The following is a 15,816-nucleotide window of genomic DNA, read 5'->3' as shown; positions in this document are numbered from 1 at the left end:
TGCTCATGGCTGCAGGTTCAATCACAAGTTGAGCTCCGCCTCCTGTTTGCTGCGTGACATCACCAATACATGCCTCCAGAGCAGACTGCTGTAACAAAGGACGAGCCTCCTCTGAACAGCTGCGCACCTATCAGAGGAGGCAGTCAGTGTCAGTCAGCTGAGCCGCAACAGAACAACGGGAGAGCCACAGGTTGGCCACCGCTGATATAGACGGTACACATCTATTTTTTGTCACTTTGGGGCATTGTACCATTATTTATTTTATTATGTAGAAGCAATAGAGCCTCTTGAACTATTTGAAGTAACTTACTCCTGTGTAGGCTCTTCAATGTTATTTTTTACATGTTATTTGACCTTCACCCCTACCCTTTCCCTTCCCATTCATAATCCCACCCCCTCCTTTTAATACCCTCATGTTTTCTTTCTGGGTGTCTTGTCTCATCATGTACTATGTTTTACCCTCCCCCCATTTCATTTATACCTTTTATTGTTATTGTTTGGTTCTTGAATATATTGGATGGGAGTTGATTCATTCTACAAGCAGCTGGTGGACTCTTCTACCCGGATTTCTATACACTATATCATTTATACGGTTAGCCTGCTTGAGATTTCAGACATTGGTTATCATTTTACTACTTTATGTTTTTTCGTTCACATCAGTCAACTATACCTTTGTCAATTATACAAGTCAAATCTATTCTTGTTTATTAATGTATTGTATCTGTTTGACGTCCTAGCCAAGATCTTTTGTTTATTGTAAAACGGCAATAACAATATTTTAAAAAACAAAACAAAACAAAAACCTTGCCAAACCTGTTCAGGCTTCTGCAGATTCTCCGCCTGGAATGATGCACTCAATCCGATTATCTGAGACACATTGTGGCCTAATATGTATTTTAAGATGCAAATTTGCGCAACTGGCCCCTTAATCTAAAGACTAATTAGAGATGATGAATGGCAGCCACACAAGTCTTGTAGATGTGTCAGTTTCCAGCCCTCCTGCATTCAGGTGCATGCTTGTACTCCAGGGAAAGGGCTTTTACTATCATTAGCATAAAGTCGCAGGCAATAGATGGTGAAGCAGTTGCAGCAGCCTGCGACTCGGACACAGCCCCTGAGTTTGCCAATGATATGTAATAAGCACAACTTAATCTATTTGGAGGAGAAAAGAAAAAAATAACCTCCTTTATCAGCTAGTTATCATTTGTGACAGTCAATCTAATGAGACAACATAGTTACACAAGAAAGTACAAAAGGACAAACTGGGCTCAAATCTCCGATCAAAGTGGGAATAATAAAGTTTTGGATACCCGACATAATAAGGGGCCGGAACAATTAGCCGGAGTTACTTACTACGGTACATATAGGATTAGGATCCGCTAATATAATTAGATTCTCGGCTTATTAATAATAGCGAGATCGGAGGATTGTTCATACACAGACACAGAGTTGTGAACACAACTAAGATTACTCAATGCCACAAGTTACACAATTGCGATACTTTTAATTAATTTTTCCTTATATTTCCACAAATTCTTTGAGTTGTAATAATATTTGCTGAAATTACATAATGTTAAATAAATAAAAGGTTCAAATTTACTCGCGTGCGTCACCTATATAACTTGCTGCATCTTTTGTTCTTCAATATTGGTATCCATAAGTTATTGGTGGTAGCACCCTCTGGTGGAAAGATTGGAAGCTACACCAAAATGCAACACTATTAATTTCTGTTTATTGACAAAAAGATACAATTGATTTCCAGTGCGGAAGGTCACCCCCCCAACTACGCCTCTATATGTGAACAGCTACAATTTACTCTGATGGTATATGTCTTGGAGAGCCTTCTCACACCCCTGAAGTCTGCTTTCCAGATCAAACTCCGAATCGAACGATGGACCCTTTTCTAGAAGGATAACTGAAAGCAGTAATGCAAAGTGAGCTGTTAGTCCCCATATATTGAATATTTTACTAGTGTCTGTATCCTGATAAAGGAATTGGTGAATAATTTGTGTTCCAAAATACGGCTTGTTTAAATGCAGTGCTGAGTAGTGGTCCGGTCTTATAAACGTTTCCAAGGGAACAAGAAAGACATCAGTGACTTCACTGGGGTTCGGAGAGGGCTGGAATGTGTCTTCTACAATACCAACAACCGGAGTGATCAGGTAAGTGGGAGACTGGAAAGTAAGAAGATAGCTACAGTGTGATATGGGCTTGTCACAGGTAATACAGTAGTCAGCGCTCCAGCAAATCACAAGGCTTATTTACATAGATATCATTAGTGTTGCTTAAACCTGTGCATTAAACCAGTATCGTTTCTCGAGACATTGTGTTACTCTGATCCAACAGTGCAACAAACACAAAATCTGAAAGTAGAAAATAGTCATAGGCCCTCCTGTTCCACCACTCAGTCCACTATCATTTTTTTTTAACTGATACAGATGTGTCCACAGACATCTATCCTCCGTGCCCTACAAGATGGTAGCGCTGAGCGTTTTTTCATGTGACTTTTTCCATTACATTGTGGCCTATTCGCAAAGCAGTGTAAATAGGACGCAAAAGCAGCTTCTGCTAATTAAAATGATATGCGGCATGCCTGGTATGCAGTCGGGAAGCCGGCGGACGTAAGCACCAACAGCCGGCTTCCCGACTGCTTTATCCCGGCGAGGGTTAAATGACAGGTGTCTAAATCTAGACGCCTGTCATTTTACCGACGCCGGGAGACCGGCGCCCGGCATCCCGATCGAAGTGATGCCGGGCGCCGCTGCGGACAGCGGCGGGAGGGAACTTAGGGTTAGGCACCCCCCGGGAGGTTAGGGGTAGGCTAGGGGGAGGGAGGGTTAGGCACCCCCGGGGGGGACTTAGGGTTAGGCGGCGGGGAAGGGGTGTTAGGTTTAGGCACGATGGGGAAGGTTAGGGTTAGGCACCCCTAAGGAGGCTTAGGGTTAGGTTAGTTGATACTTACCTGGGGACGATCGGGATTTTCAGCCATGTCGGCGAGCCACTGTCGGGATTTGAACCGATTCCGCATGCCTATATTCTGTGTGCGACTGCCGATCTATCTGCATGCGAAATACTACGTTACAGTGTCGGCGGCTGTGAGAGTGTCAGCGGCAGTGACACCGTAACGTACCGTTTCGCATACAGATACACCTGCATGCAGATCGCTTTGCAAATAAGACACATTTGAAGTGAAAATGTCGCACAAAAAGACGATCGGCGCTACCGGGTCACGCCACTAAAAGGGGTGTTTAACAAACAAGGGGCTCGATTCTATTCTACGCGATGTGAATAGCACCGGGAGTGAGCTCCTGGAGCTATTCAATATACCGCTCTGCTAAGCCCGACTCAGGATCTCTTCTCGCACTCCTCCGGGGATGCGAGCAGAAATCCGACAAAAGTCCAGGCGCGATGCTGTTTTCTGCCCTTAACGTCTGGAAAACAGCATTGCGCCGGGATTTTAGGTCGGGGAATGCCCATTCTCGTGCCTTAAACAGGGTGTTTAGTCAGAGAATGCCCGTACTCGCAACTAAACACTGCACAGAATTGAATAGCTCCGGGAACTATCTCCCGGCGCTATTTAAGTCGCAGTCAATTGAATCGAGCCCAAGGAGGCTAGATGTATGTGGACACATCTGTAGATGCATTAAAACGTAAATAAACATATATGCACTACATAATATGTATTAATGGGACTGTCTTGAATGTCTTTTGTCGCATAATTGAGACAATCTTGGTAGAACCTATTTATACATAATTTTGGATTCATCTGTCCATTGCAGTTGTACCTTTCTTGGCTATTAGCTCATATGTCCTCCTTATTCCCCAGGGTCACTGCTAGTATAGTGCGAGTTCTGTATGTGTTTTCTTTGGGAAACCTCTGCACACGCCCATTTAGACTAGTACTTACTACTATTAAAGTTTACGGTTATCGACAATTGTAACTTGATGGTTTCATTATTAAGCGCCTTCATCTGGAGGATACAGGAAACATTCCTGGATATATTTGGTCTGGACGATACCTTTATTGTTTACATGTATATGTTTTATGTTACTTCGATCCACAATGTTTATATGTTTCTTGTATTTGTCTCTTTATTATTTTTTTATTTGAGGTTATGCTTCATTAAATAAAAATATATTTACAAAAAAAACCCACTGCCTTGTTCAACTCCCTAAAGCAGAGGTTCCCAAACGACGCCATTACAGTCCAGATTTTAGGGATATCCATGCTTGAGCCCAGATGGTTAAATCAAACTGACTGAGGTACTAGTTAAATCGTCCTGTGCTCAAGCATAGATATCCTTAAAACATGGACTGTAATAGCAGAGTTTGGGAACCTATGCACAAAGGGTTCCTATATTCAGATGACCAATTTATGGGCTTGTACACGGCCTCCTGCTACATTTACTAAATAAAGATGCTTAAACTATTTAAGCTGGTCTGAAATTCTATCGAATCTTCCGGTTTCACTATCTTGAACTTTTGTACAAACCAATTAGCTACTATCACTTAAGCTGTTAACTTGAATTTGAAATGAAAACAAATTAAATCATGCATATCACTTTGTCGCACTTTTAGGGTACATGTATAGTTAGTTAAAGTTATCTGGTGGTGCAGTTCTCTGTAAACAACCATGCAATTCAATTTCCAGTGGCGGATTCTACCTACGGACTGCGGAACTGCAGCCCCCCCAGTAAAAGCCGCCACTGCTGATCCCCAGTGAGCTCCAGTCCTGACTCTGGCACCACCCACTCACCGGTGTGATCATCGATAGCAGGGCAGGCACAGCAGGGAGCAGGAGACAGTCTCCCTGTGTAGACCTGCGCTGCACATGTTGGCAGTGTAGTGGCTTCCTATCGGAAGCCCTACCTGCTAATCTCACACAGGGCTGGCAGTCTCAGGGGAGGAAACTTCTCCCCTTGTGGGGCTGCCAGTCCGGAGTGTGACTAACAAAGTAAGAGCTTACAGCAGAAAGCCTGCTCTGTGCGGATCGGTGGTTGTACTGTGCTTCTGGGGGCTGCTATACTCCAGATTTAGCTCCAGCCCTAGAAGCTGTTATACTCTAGCTGTGTATGCACAAAACCTCACATCCCCGTTGAGACCGGCTTGTGCGCAATACAAGATTAAGGACAGCCCCCCGGACTAGAAAAGGTAAGAACCGCCACTGATCATATCACTTATTCCCTCTCTCTCTTCTGTAAATTGCACAAACCAGGCAGGATTTTGCAGCGGTCTACTAAATAGAAGACACACAGCAATATTCCCGCTGCACACGGTTTAGGCACATGGTAAATGTAAGCCCTGCTTCATATATTTACTTTGGAAATATAAGGAACCAGCCTGCCAACAATTTCCACTTGCTCAGGACGTAGTCCGATCTCCTCTTTGCTTTCCCTTAGTGCTGTCTGTATATCATTTTGGTCTGAAGGTTCCTGTCTCCCTCCAGGGAAACACACGTCTCCTGGCATTGTCTTCAGCTGTAAAGAAATAACACAATCTGTATGTCGGCGTAAAGCATGGAATAGGCGACTTGTCAATCTCCTCTGCCATATTTCAAAATGGCAGACCCCAGTAGCATCTGATCTGGAATAATAATAAAAAATAAAAAGTAAACAAACAAAAAATATGGTTTTGCGCTGGAAAGGAGCAGCTCAGGACTCTGGGCCTGATTCAGACCCGGTCGCAAGCGCTGTGCGCTCGCAAGCGGCCCAATGTTTAGGCACTGTGCAAGTGCCGAGTCTGGCTTGCGCGAGCCCCACCGAGCGACTGAAGTTCAGTCGCTACGGGGCTCGCAACAAGACGGGGCGGCTGTCAACGGTGAATGACAGCTCGCCCCGTTTTGTGGGCGGGTAGGGGGGGTGGCTGGACAAACGCAGGCGTTCCCTTAGGAACACCTGGCGTTTGTAGGGAGGTCTTACTGCCATCACTACTGATGTCCATAGTGGACTTCCTGCTCTATTAGAGCAGGAAGTCCACTCGGCCATGCAGCAGCCTAGAGCCTACCACAGTGTCTCGTCGCAAGTCCGATGGTCGTGATTATCGCGATGGTCTCCTGGCCGCTCGCACAAGCTGTGGGTGGTCTCCCACAGCTTTGCGAGCAGCCGGAGAACAAAAAAAAAAAACGCTCACAATCCCGGCGTGCGGGCAGTGGCAGCGAGCAGGTCTGAATCAGGCCCTCTGTCCAGTGTTATCAAGACTAGACAAATAGGCATATACAAGAGGGGGAATGGAAACCTTGCGCTCCACTGCAGGGTTACAATATACAATTCCACAAAGTTATTCAAAATATTAAATGAATACTTATATCTCTCAGGTTCTTTAAATCTTCCTACTATTCCGTTTTCTTATATCGAGGGTCCGTACATATAAAAGAAGAAAGATGCAACAATAGTGTAGTTTGTTTTATACAACACTATTTCCTTCAATAAAAGGAAAGGTAGAGCAAAGTCCAAAAAACTTCCATGAAAAATTCACAACCATGTGTGGAAATTAGAAGGTGAAGCACCCAGTGGTGAAAAATAGATGAGAATAGATAATGCTCACATCAAAAGGTAAGTTGAAATCATATAAAGGTTTCTTTTCATTTATTCTTCATAATTATGAACCTCCAATCACCACATATCCGTATTCATAGGAAAAGAAAGCTTACATGGATGCTTACATATAACTGGCGCTTTATATTCATATAGCAGTTTCTTTCAATCTCTCCAGATTTGGAAAGATCACTCCCACTCCAGATGGGTTTAAGGATATTTATTCATAACACATAAAACAAAAGAAAAATATTCCAAGCTCAATAAAAGATTTTCATAAGTGACAATGCACTTGGAATCGTATCCTTATACCAGGATGATGTTAAAGTTCCTAATCCAATATGGTATAGAACCAAAAAGGGGCCCCAAAAAGGTCCTTACCATAAGGTAGATATGTCCATAAAACACTGTGATGTCACTGTGATTGGCTTTAATGCTGGGTACTCACTGACCGATATATCGGCCCTTCAATCGAATGGCCAATATATCTCGTGTGTACCAGCGATATGTCTGTGAACAAAGGCCCTGATTCAGAGCCGGACGCAAGTGGCTGCTCGTTCGCTCCGAGCGATGTTTGCCCAACTGTGCATGCGTACGGATCGAAATACGCATGCGCGAACCACTCAGTGCGGCCGAAAATCATGTGCTCGCAAAATAGCGAATGCCTGCTATTTTGAGTGACAGAATGAGGCGTATGTGGGTGGTAACAGGGGAAGGTGCTTGAAAACGGGGAGTGGAGATCCGATCGCAGGCGTGCTTAAAGGTCAAAACGGGCGTTTTATGGGTGTGCATGTTTAAAACAGCAGCGTCATTGACCACGTCACTGGGTTAATTTAAAGCCAGAACTGCTCGCAAAATTGTGGTAGCAAAAACCAACCACAAGAATAGCGAGCAGCTCATACCCTGTTCGATGTACTCGATTAATCTAATAAATAGCGGACATGACGTAGCATGCGAGCGGCCAGGGGGCGTATTTTTCCAAAAAACGAACGCAAGTTTTGTTCGCTCGTTCAGACCTAGAGGCGTGAACAGACCGCAAACAGCGAACGGTTCATTTGAATAGCCACCCCTTGTTTTAGAACGAACGACCGCAAATAGCGAGTGGCTCTGAATGAGGGCCAAAGTCGTTCACAGACATATCTCAGATGCTGTGCTGCACAGGCGATGCCCAATATATCTGCAGACGTATCGGTGCATTGTGCTGTGTGTACGGACAGGCAGCCGACAGCCCGCACACTTGCTGCAGAAGCCACCGAGAAGGGGGGGCGCAATGCAACCTCGGCCAGCCGGACCCCTGGCCAGATGGCAGTGATGGTTGTTCAGTGTGTATTAACCATCATCTGCAGATATATATTTCAGGTGTGTACCCAGCTTCATACTACAGTCCTTCATCTTTATCTCTGATTACAGAAACCTGGGAAAGTCGTATTGAGCTGTAATCAGCAATAATGCAACCTGCTGTAGAGAGGTATACTCAAAAATATAAAATACATTATATTAGTAGTAGATTTGCTTTGAGCAAAGGTATAATCACGCAGACATTTAGGTACAAAGTTCCATAACAGGCAGAGATAAGAATAACCGCTGACTTACGTTCATTGATCTGGCAGTCAGTAGCAGATACAGTTTGCCTTGTCTAACTAATAGAGGTAGCAGAACCGAGGCTTTTGGAAGAGAAAAGTGGGTGTATCGGCTGCCCACATCGTATCTCCTTAGGATGTTCTTGATCTTCTTTGTGAGACTTGTCATAAAATAGATAGAAAAAGAAGATTGATAGTTTTATGTGAAGACCAGGCAATTGTGATCAAGAGCTGCACCGTTCTACATTCTAGTTCTATATTCCTTACATATATACGTACACTCAGGGGGTCATTCAGACCCGCTCGAGAGCGAAGGACGCTCGCAAGCGGGTCGATGTTGGGCAAATGAGCATGCGCACGACGGAGGGAGCTCCGTCGTGCGCATGCGCGAGACCCGGCAAGCGACGAGGAATACGTCGCTCGGGGTCTCGCACCAAAGGGGGCGTGCTGTCGATGGTTAGTGACAGCACGCCCCCTTTGGTGGGCGTACCGGGGGCGTGGCTGCCAGACGGAGGCTACCGTCTGAGTCCGGCCCCACTGACATCAGCAATGATGACAGTGGGAGTGATTTTGGCTCTGATAGAGCCAAAATCACTCCTGGGCTTGCGGCAGCGAGACCCTACCGCAGGGTCTCGTCGCAAGCCCGATGGTCGCGATGGTCAAAGACCATCGCGACCATCATCATGGCCGCTCGCTATAGCTGTGGGTGGTCACCCACAGCTATACGAGCGGCCAGGAGGCCGCTCTATTTTTAGGGAGGAGGGCCCTGATTCAGAGCAAGCGCTCTGGTCAGAGCGTCCGGCTCTGAATCAGGCCCTCAGTGTCCACTTTGCTGAGTATGGACAGCCATGTAAGTCAAACAGGTGCGTAGTGCCCCTGTCATAGCTTACACCATTTGTTTATTGTAACTGAGTTGATACTGCACCATTGCAGTCTTAAGTAGACCTGACAAAATTTACCACTCGCCCTCCACATGTGGCTACTCAGTTCTATCATAGCCTCCATAAGAAGATGCTTGTTAGCCATGGTAATGATTAGTATGCTACTGTATAAACAAGTAATTTAAATCCAACATATTCATGCACTAACTTCTTTGAATAAAGCATTTTAATTAAACTTGCCTACATTTGATTTCTCTCAGAGGGGAAATGCAGCTGACCGCTGATGGGGGCAGGGCTGGGCATTTCTCGCCATCATGCCGCTAGGAAGTTGCTGGCATATGATAGGGTCACCTATTCTATTGGGGGACTCCCCAAAACTACGGGAGTCTATTAGACATTCCGGTAGAATAGGTGCAGTATGATTTTAATGTATAAAGGTTATTTTATTTTTTTAAAACACCTTTTTTCTTAACCTTTGTGAATTTACAGCCCTAATCTGGCATGCCGGCTCAAAGACTGGCCTCGTGAAGCAGTAAATTAATCTTAATCATTTCTTGCCAGTATTAGTGATATTTTTTTGCTAGCTGTGCTAAAATTTTTTACATATCGCCAGGGCCGGCTCTAGGGGTGTTTGACCAGTGCAGTTGAACAGGGGCGCCACCCACAGATGGCGCACCCCTCCCCAACATCCCAACTTCAGCGTGACAGTATTGTCCCGCTGTTCCACCTGTGGGCCAAAGTGGCCCGTGGGTGCCCAAATCGTGAGGTTGGGGACTCCCACCGCTGCAGCTGTGTGCGGCGGTGCCAGACCCCGGAGTCTGCATGGATGCTGCAAGCATGTGCACGGTATCCATTCAGTGACGGGAGAAGGCTGGGGGAAGCCCAGCTAGTGAGGCTCCCCCCAAGCCTGATGTTGTCTGGAGGCGTGCCATGTGGGAACGCCTCCAAATAATGTCACTTATGAGGAATGGCCTATGGTAATTAGGTCACGCCCCCAGTTTCGATGTAGGGGCGCACTAGAGAGAGCCGGCACAGGGTGCTTCGACCCCTGGAGCCGGCCCTGCATATCGCCACAAAGGAACTGTTCATGTTAAATAGGTCACTAATGTATATCTTTCAGCTGGCTCTTTTGATTAAAATTCATTAAGCTCCCTACATTTCAAAAACGTATTTATTGAGTATTTATTAATCACTTGCTGATGCTAGTTTACATACAGTATGTGGTATCAAAATACTTTGCTACAATAACATAAAAAAAAAAAATATTTTTTTTTCTCAAATGTATTTCTAATCACATGATTTTTTGTAGTATAGTAAGAAACCTTAAAATATTATACTTGCGATTACATAACATATTCTGAGGTCTATTTACTAAACCTTGGATGGAGATAAAGTACCAGTCAATCAGCTCCTAACTGCCATATTGCAGGCTGTGTTTGAAAAATGAGCGTTAGGAGCTGCTTGGCTGGTACTTTATCCCTATTCACTTTATCTCCATCCAAGGCTTAGTAAATAGACCCTTTAGGGGCCTGATTATCAATATTCTCCATTATTTTGAGTTGTGTTAATCTTGCCGCTGTTCACAGCCTCGCGTTGTTAATAATTATCAATAATTCACTGATGGAGAGGTGTTCCACTAACGCACCTCTCCGACAATGTACCATGCCCCTGCTCCAGGTGCCATGGCAGCCACAGTGATTGAAGCTCATTCATTTTGATTCGCTGTTACACTGACCTACCTCAGTGACGAAGACTGGATCTCACAGCAGCTACGAGGTTGGAGTTTGGGAGACAGTCTGTGTATAGGGAGACCCAGGACAAAGATACGGCAGTAGGATATATATCTCTGTAACTATTCTGCCTCAAGTGGCTGCATGTTGCTCTCCTGTGGTCTAAATTGCGTATTTAAAATTCATATGCTTTGCAGTGCCGCACGTACTAGATGGAGACCTAAGGGTAAATTTACTAAAGTGAGAGTTTTTAGAAGAGGAGATGTTGCCCATAGCAACAAATGAGATTCTTCTTAACATTTAACTAGCACTTTCTAGAACAGGGACGGGGAACCTCAGGCCCGGGGGCCGTATAAGACCCGTGGAGTCATTTGGTCTGGCCCTTGGAGCTTTTTTCTGCTAGCCTCATCTGGTTAGCAGGGTGTCTAGAATGTCACCCTGCAGCCAGAATCTATGCAGCAGTGCCACCTGGAATGTCCTTAGGACGCTTCAGACGGTCACACTGCTGCCCTTGCAGCTCCCCGGAGCATCCTGAGGATGCTCCTGGCATTGCTGTAATCACCGACGATTGTGGCCCCACCTCGTGTGACATCATACGGAGAGGCGTGTCCTTGTCCAGGCCCGCGAATAATGTTATATATATCAAAATGGCCCTTGGCAGAAAAAAGGTTCTCCACCCCTGTTCTAAAAGAGAATAGCTAGAATCTGATTGGTTGCTATTGGCAACATCTCCACTTTTAAAAACTCTCACTTTAGTAAATTTACCCCATAGAACGTTACACGTAGGTGTGTCACATCACATTGGTGGATAAGCAAGGCAGTAAAGGGAGTATTACTCAGTGGGACATATTTCCTATCTGTCCACAATTTGGGACAAAAGTTCCGACAATTGGGACGGCGGATGATAGGTTTGAAATAATCTACAGCATAGTTATCCGTAACATTCAGGGCAGGGTACCCTACACATGCCTTTACAGCTGCTGCAGCACACCTTTATGGTGACTGCTGTTAATTCTGGGACGGATGTCGAGTTGAACGCAATTTGATTTTGTAGAAGTAACTGCGGATTCTGCGGAGCGCATGCAAGTACAGGAGATACACAACTAAGTCGCCACGCCACTTGCGGCAGAAGAGGCATAACGGGGTGGTAACAGGGTGTGCTCACATAGGATAAGTTCTGTGAGTTGCGTTACTGAAAATGCATGCTATGCAGAGCTGTGTGTACATGTAATTACGCCTGTTTTCAAACATTTCTATTGCACCAGGGTTAGGAACTGGGCAAGTACGCAATGATGGCAACTATGGAACAATGCGTACGGATAGGGGTGGTCTGGCAGCAGAGATACAAGCAATGCAATGGCCACACTGCTTTTCCTGCTTGATCCAAATAATGATTACTTACTGCATTATCATACCAAAATATTATATATAATAGCTCAAATCTATCTAAATAAGAATGACTGCATCTGATATATTGCAGCAGTATAGAGAAGTGTCTTTTACCTGTGTCGATCACCTGCCGTCTGCTCCCCTGCACTCTCATTACTGTCGGATGACATGTTGCACTCTCCCTGCAAGCAGTACTAGGCCAGTAGCTGCTGCTCTGGGGGAGGTGTGTACTGTACTGTACCCAGATAAGAGGTGACATCACGGTCACATGACTAGTCTCATAAGATTGGTTGGTGGGGCCCGGGATGAGTGCAGTGAAGTCAGGTCACACTACACAATGCAGCAGCAGCAGCAGTAGGCTCAGGAAGCCAAGTGCTGTGTGTGTTACGGTGCATACAGAGTACAGACAGTCAGATTTTCTGTCAGATCAGATCCTACACATTCTTGTGCTCTGCAATGTTAAGTAGTTTCAGGGGTGTATTTATATTGGGTGCAGTGGCCCCTCCTCTGATGAAACACCCCTGTTACGTTTGCATTTGAGCACTGTTGGTTTCTTTTTCTTTTTTTCTTCAACCAATAAAACTAATATTCTGTAAATTACATGAAGAACATTTTTTGAAAATGCTTTGAAACACTGTAAGGCTGTATTTCTGAACTCAATCAATTGTGTATAAAAATCTCCCTTTTTCAATCGATTGTGCCATCTCTGCAATCGATTGAAAAAGGGAAAGATTTGTATATACGATCGATTGCAAATTGCACGATTGCTGCAATCAATTGCTGATGTATGGGGGCCTAAACTCACAGCATCAGTATCTTTACTTATAATAGCGGTACTCCTCCTTACAGCAACAGTAACCTTTCCTATAGTATCAGTACCCCTTCTTACAGCAGCATTATGATTATTTCCTATAGTAACAGTATCTCTCGTTTCATAATCAGCATCCTTTCCTATAGTACCAGTACCCACCTTTACATCATGAATATCCTTTCCTATAATAGCAGTACCCCTCCTTGCATTTTAAGTATAATTTCCTATAGAACCTGTACCTCTCTTTACAGAATCAGTGTCCTTCCCTATAGAACCAGTACTCCTCCTCACAGCCTCATCATCCTTTCCTATAGTAACCTCTTGAGCATGGGTATTAAGGTGCCCACACACATAGCGATCTGCGCAAGATCCCACGATGTGTACGATTTCCCCTGAACTCTCCCCAGGCACCTCCCCGGCAGACGTGGTCACGATTTGGAGTAAAAAATGTCCAATCTGACTTAAGATCTATTGTGCATCCAGTGCTTTGTGTCCCAGATTGGCAAATCTGCCCTACAGCATGGCAGATCTGAAGATGCGATGTACGACGAGCGGGGACGTGCATCAGCATCGTAATCGTGAGTAGAAACTCACGATTTGGGCATATTTTAAACGATTTGTCGTAATCGGGCAAATCGTGTAAAATATCGCTATGTGTGTAGGCACCTTTAGAGATGTTGGAACTGGCCGTGTAGCACTTCTCAAACTGGTTCATGAAATTGATGAAAAAAATTAGAAAACAATCCAGAATTCTCTAAATGGTGTACATTTAATGGTTGCCCGTGTTCAAGCTCATACACATGCGTTCAAGGTTAAATTAAAACATCTTAATGTTTTTCTCTTGTGAATCCTGGAAGTATTTGTTGAGCTGGGGACATATTTTTTTTAATGGTCACATGACCCTCTGACCCACTACATGACCTTTAAATTCTCCATCAGACCTCCCCTACTTGTCCATCAGAACCTACAAAGAGGCCTTGCGCCTCCACAAAGGTCTTTTCACCTCTTCCACATGTACCTTTCCTGCTGGAGCCTTTGCAGATAGCACACTCGCCTCCTCTCCTAATTGGATGAGATTGTCACCTCCCTATGTTGTATAAACGAGGTCACATGATACAGCTCCTGCAGATGCCAGCCGGCCCCTAACGGAGTCCTACCACTGATGCCGTGGCACAATCCAGCTAATGCTGCCAGTCCTAGTGTGTGGTGTGTGATAGAGAATTTGGACTGTAAGCTCCAATGGGGAAAGGACTGATAGAATAGCAGCTGAGCACACACAAGATAGCTGCCCTACCCTCTGTAATGTAAAGTACTTTGTGGGGAATACAATTAGGTGAGAGTTTTCAAAAGGTGAAAAACTCTCACACTTCACCTTATAATTCGCTCACTATTGGTGCAATTAAGCTAATTGAAAAGTTCCAAATGCCTAATTAGTCATTAGGGGGGTTGTCAAAGGGGCAAGTCCCAACATTTTTGCCTTAAAATACAGATTCTCCCTACCCTTTCACCTGCTCAGGGGGGGTGCGATCAGAAACAGGCAAATTTACCATGAAAAAGAAATGCGAGTTTGGAATTGAATTGCAATTGTAATTCGCAAGGCAAATTTGCAGTGATTTTACCTTGCAGGACCAAACTCGCACCTCACTGAATTCCCCCCTTTGAGTCCTATTGAGAGAAAGGTGATAGGGTAGGTTTTTTATTTCATTGTGCACATTTATGTACATTTCCATTGTAGTAAAATGGCACCTGGTGCACACTTATGGTATCCTGCGGCATTGCCACACCACTCAGGAGTCTCTCTAGGTGATCACAGAGTATCCTCCTCTCCATTGGCTGACAGGTCCCATCACAGCCTGTCAGCTCCCTCTGGCTGCAGTCTGTGCCTCCCGGCCATTAGCGCTCCAGGAGCTTGCACAGCTATTTGCCCTGTTTTAAAGTGACAGCTGACCACGAATGTCCTACAGGCAGATAGATGGTATGCCGCTAGAGCCGTAACTAGACTTTTTGGTGCCCTGTGCCAGAAAGAGCATTGGCGCCCCCCTAATTTTTCAAAGGGACATAATGCACCCAAAAAAGGGCCATGGCTTCATGGGGAAGGGGCAGGGAAGAAATAGGAGAGGCCAGGAGCTGCTGGGGATGAAATAAGAGGAAGCTACAAGCAAGAATGATAACAAACAGAAATTTGACAGACCCAGACAGCGCCTCCTAACCTGTGGTGCCCTGTGCGATGGCACCGGCCGCACTACCCTAGCTACGGCCCTGTATGCCGCCCAGATGGCACAAACGGCAGGTATACAAGATAACAGGAGGGCTGGATACTCGACTGGATACAGGAGACAATGCCAGAACCGGAAACATCTGAAACTCCATCACCGGCATGGACTGAAGGGCTGGCTGTAACTTAACTGATACAGGGCCTGATTCTGACCCGCTCGCAAGCGGGTCGATGGTGCCCTAATGCGCATGCGCACGATGGAGGGAGCTCCGTCGTGCGCATGCGCGAGACCCGCCGTCGCTATGGGTCTCGCACCAAAGGGGGCGTGCTGTCGATGTTGATTGACAGCACGCCCCCTTTGGTGGTGCGTGCCGGGGGCGTTGCTGCCCAGACGGAGGCGTTCCGTCTGGGGCCGGCCCCACTGACATCACTAGTGATGTCAGTGGGAGTGCTTTTGGCTCTGATAGAGCCAAAAGTACTCCTGGGCTTGCGTCAGCGAGACCCTACCGCAGGGTCTCGTCGCAAGCCCAATGATCGCGACGGTCTTGACCATCGCGACCATCTTTTTGGCCGCTCGCATATGCTCTTGGTGGTCACACACAGCTATGCGAGCGGCCAGGAGGCCGCTCCAATAAGAGGTAGGAGGGCCCTGATTCAGAGCGTCCGGCTCTGAATCA

General features: G+C 45.6%; 1 protein-coding gene across 1 annotated transcript; it reads right to left on the bottom strand.

Moving 5' to 3' along the window:
- Positions 1-1,489: 1,489 nt before the first annotated feature.
- NUDT7 (nudix hydrolase 7) lies at positions 1,490-12,347 on the bottom strand. The gene is made up of 4 exons (XM_088476797.1): positions 12,228-12,347; positions 8,127-8,274; positions 5,319-5,477; positions 1,490-2,174 (listed from the first exon to the last, which is right to left on the bottom strand). Exons 1-4 carry the CDS (start codon positions 12,281-12,283, stop codon positions 1,806-1,808), a joined length of 732 nt encoding a protein of 243 aa, XP_088332923.1. The 5' UTR covers positions 12,284-12,347; the 3' UTR covers positions 1,490-1,805.
- Positions 12,348-15,816: the final 3,469 nt, after the last annotated feature.

The sequence above is a fragment of the Taudactylus pleione genome, unplaced genomic scaffold, assembly GCF_031769625.1.
Source record: "Taudactylus pleione unplaced genomic scaffold, aTauple2 ptg000195l, whole genome shotgun sequence".
Classification (NCBI taxonomy): Eukaryota; Metazoa; Chordata; class Amphibia; order Anura; family Myobatrachidae; genus Taudactylus; species Taudactylus pleione.
This window is presented reverse-complemented; position numbering and strand designations above follow the sequence as displayed.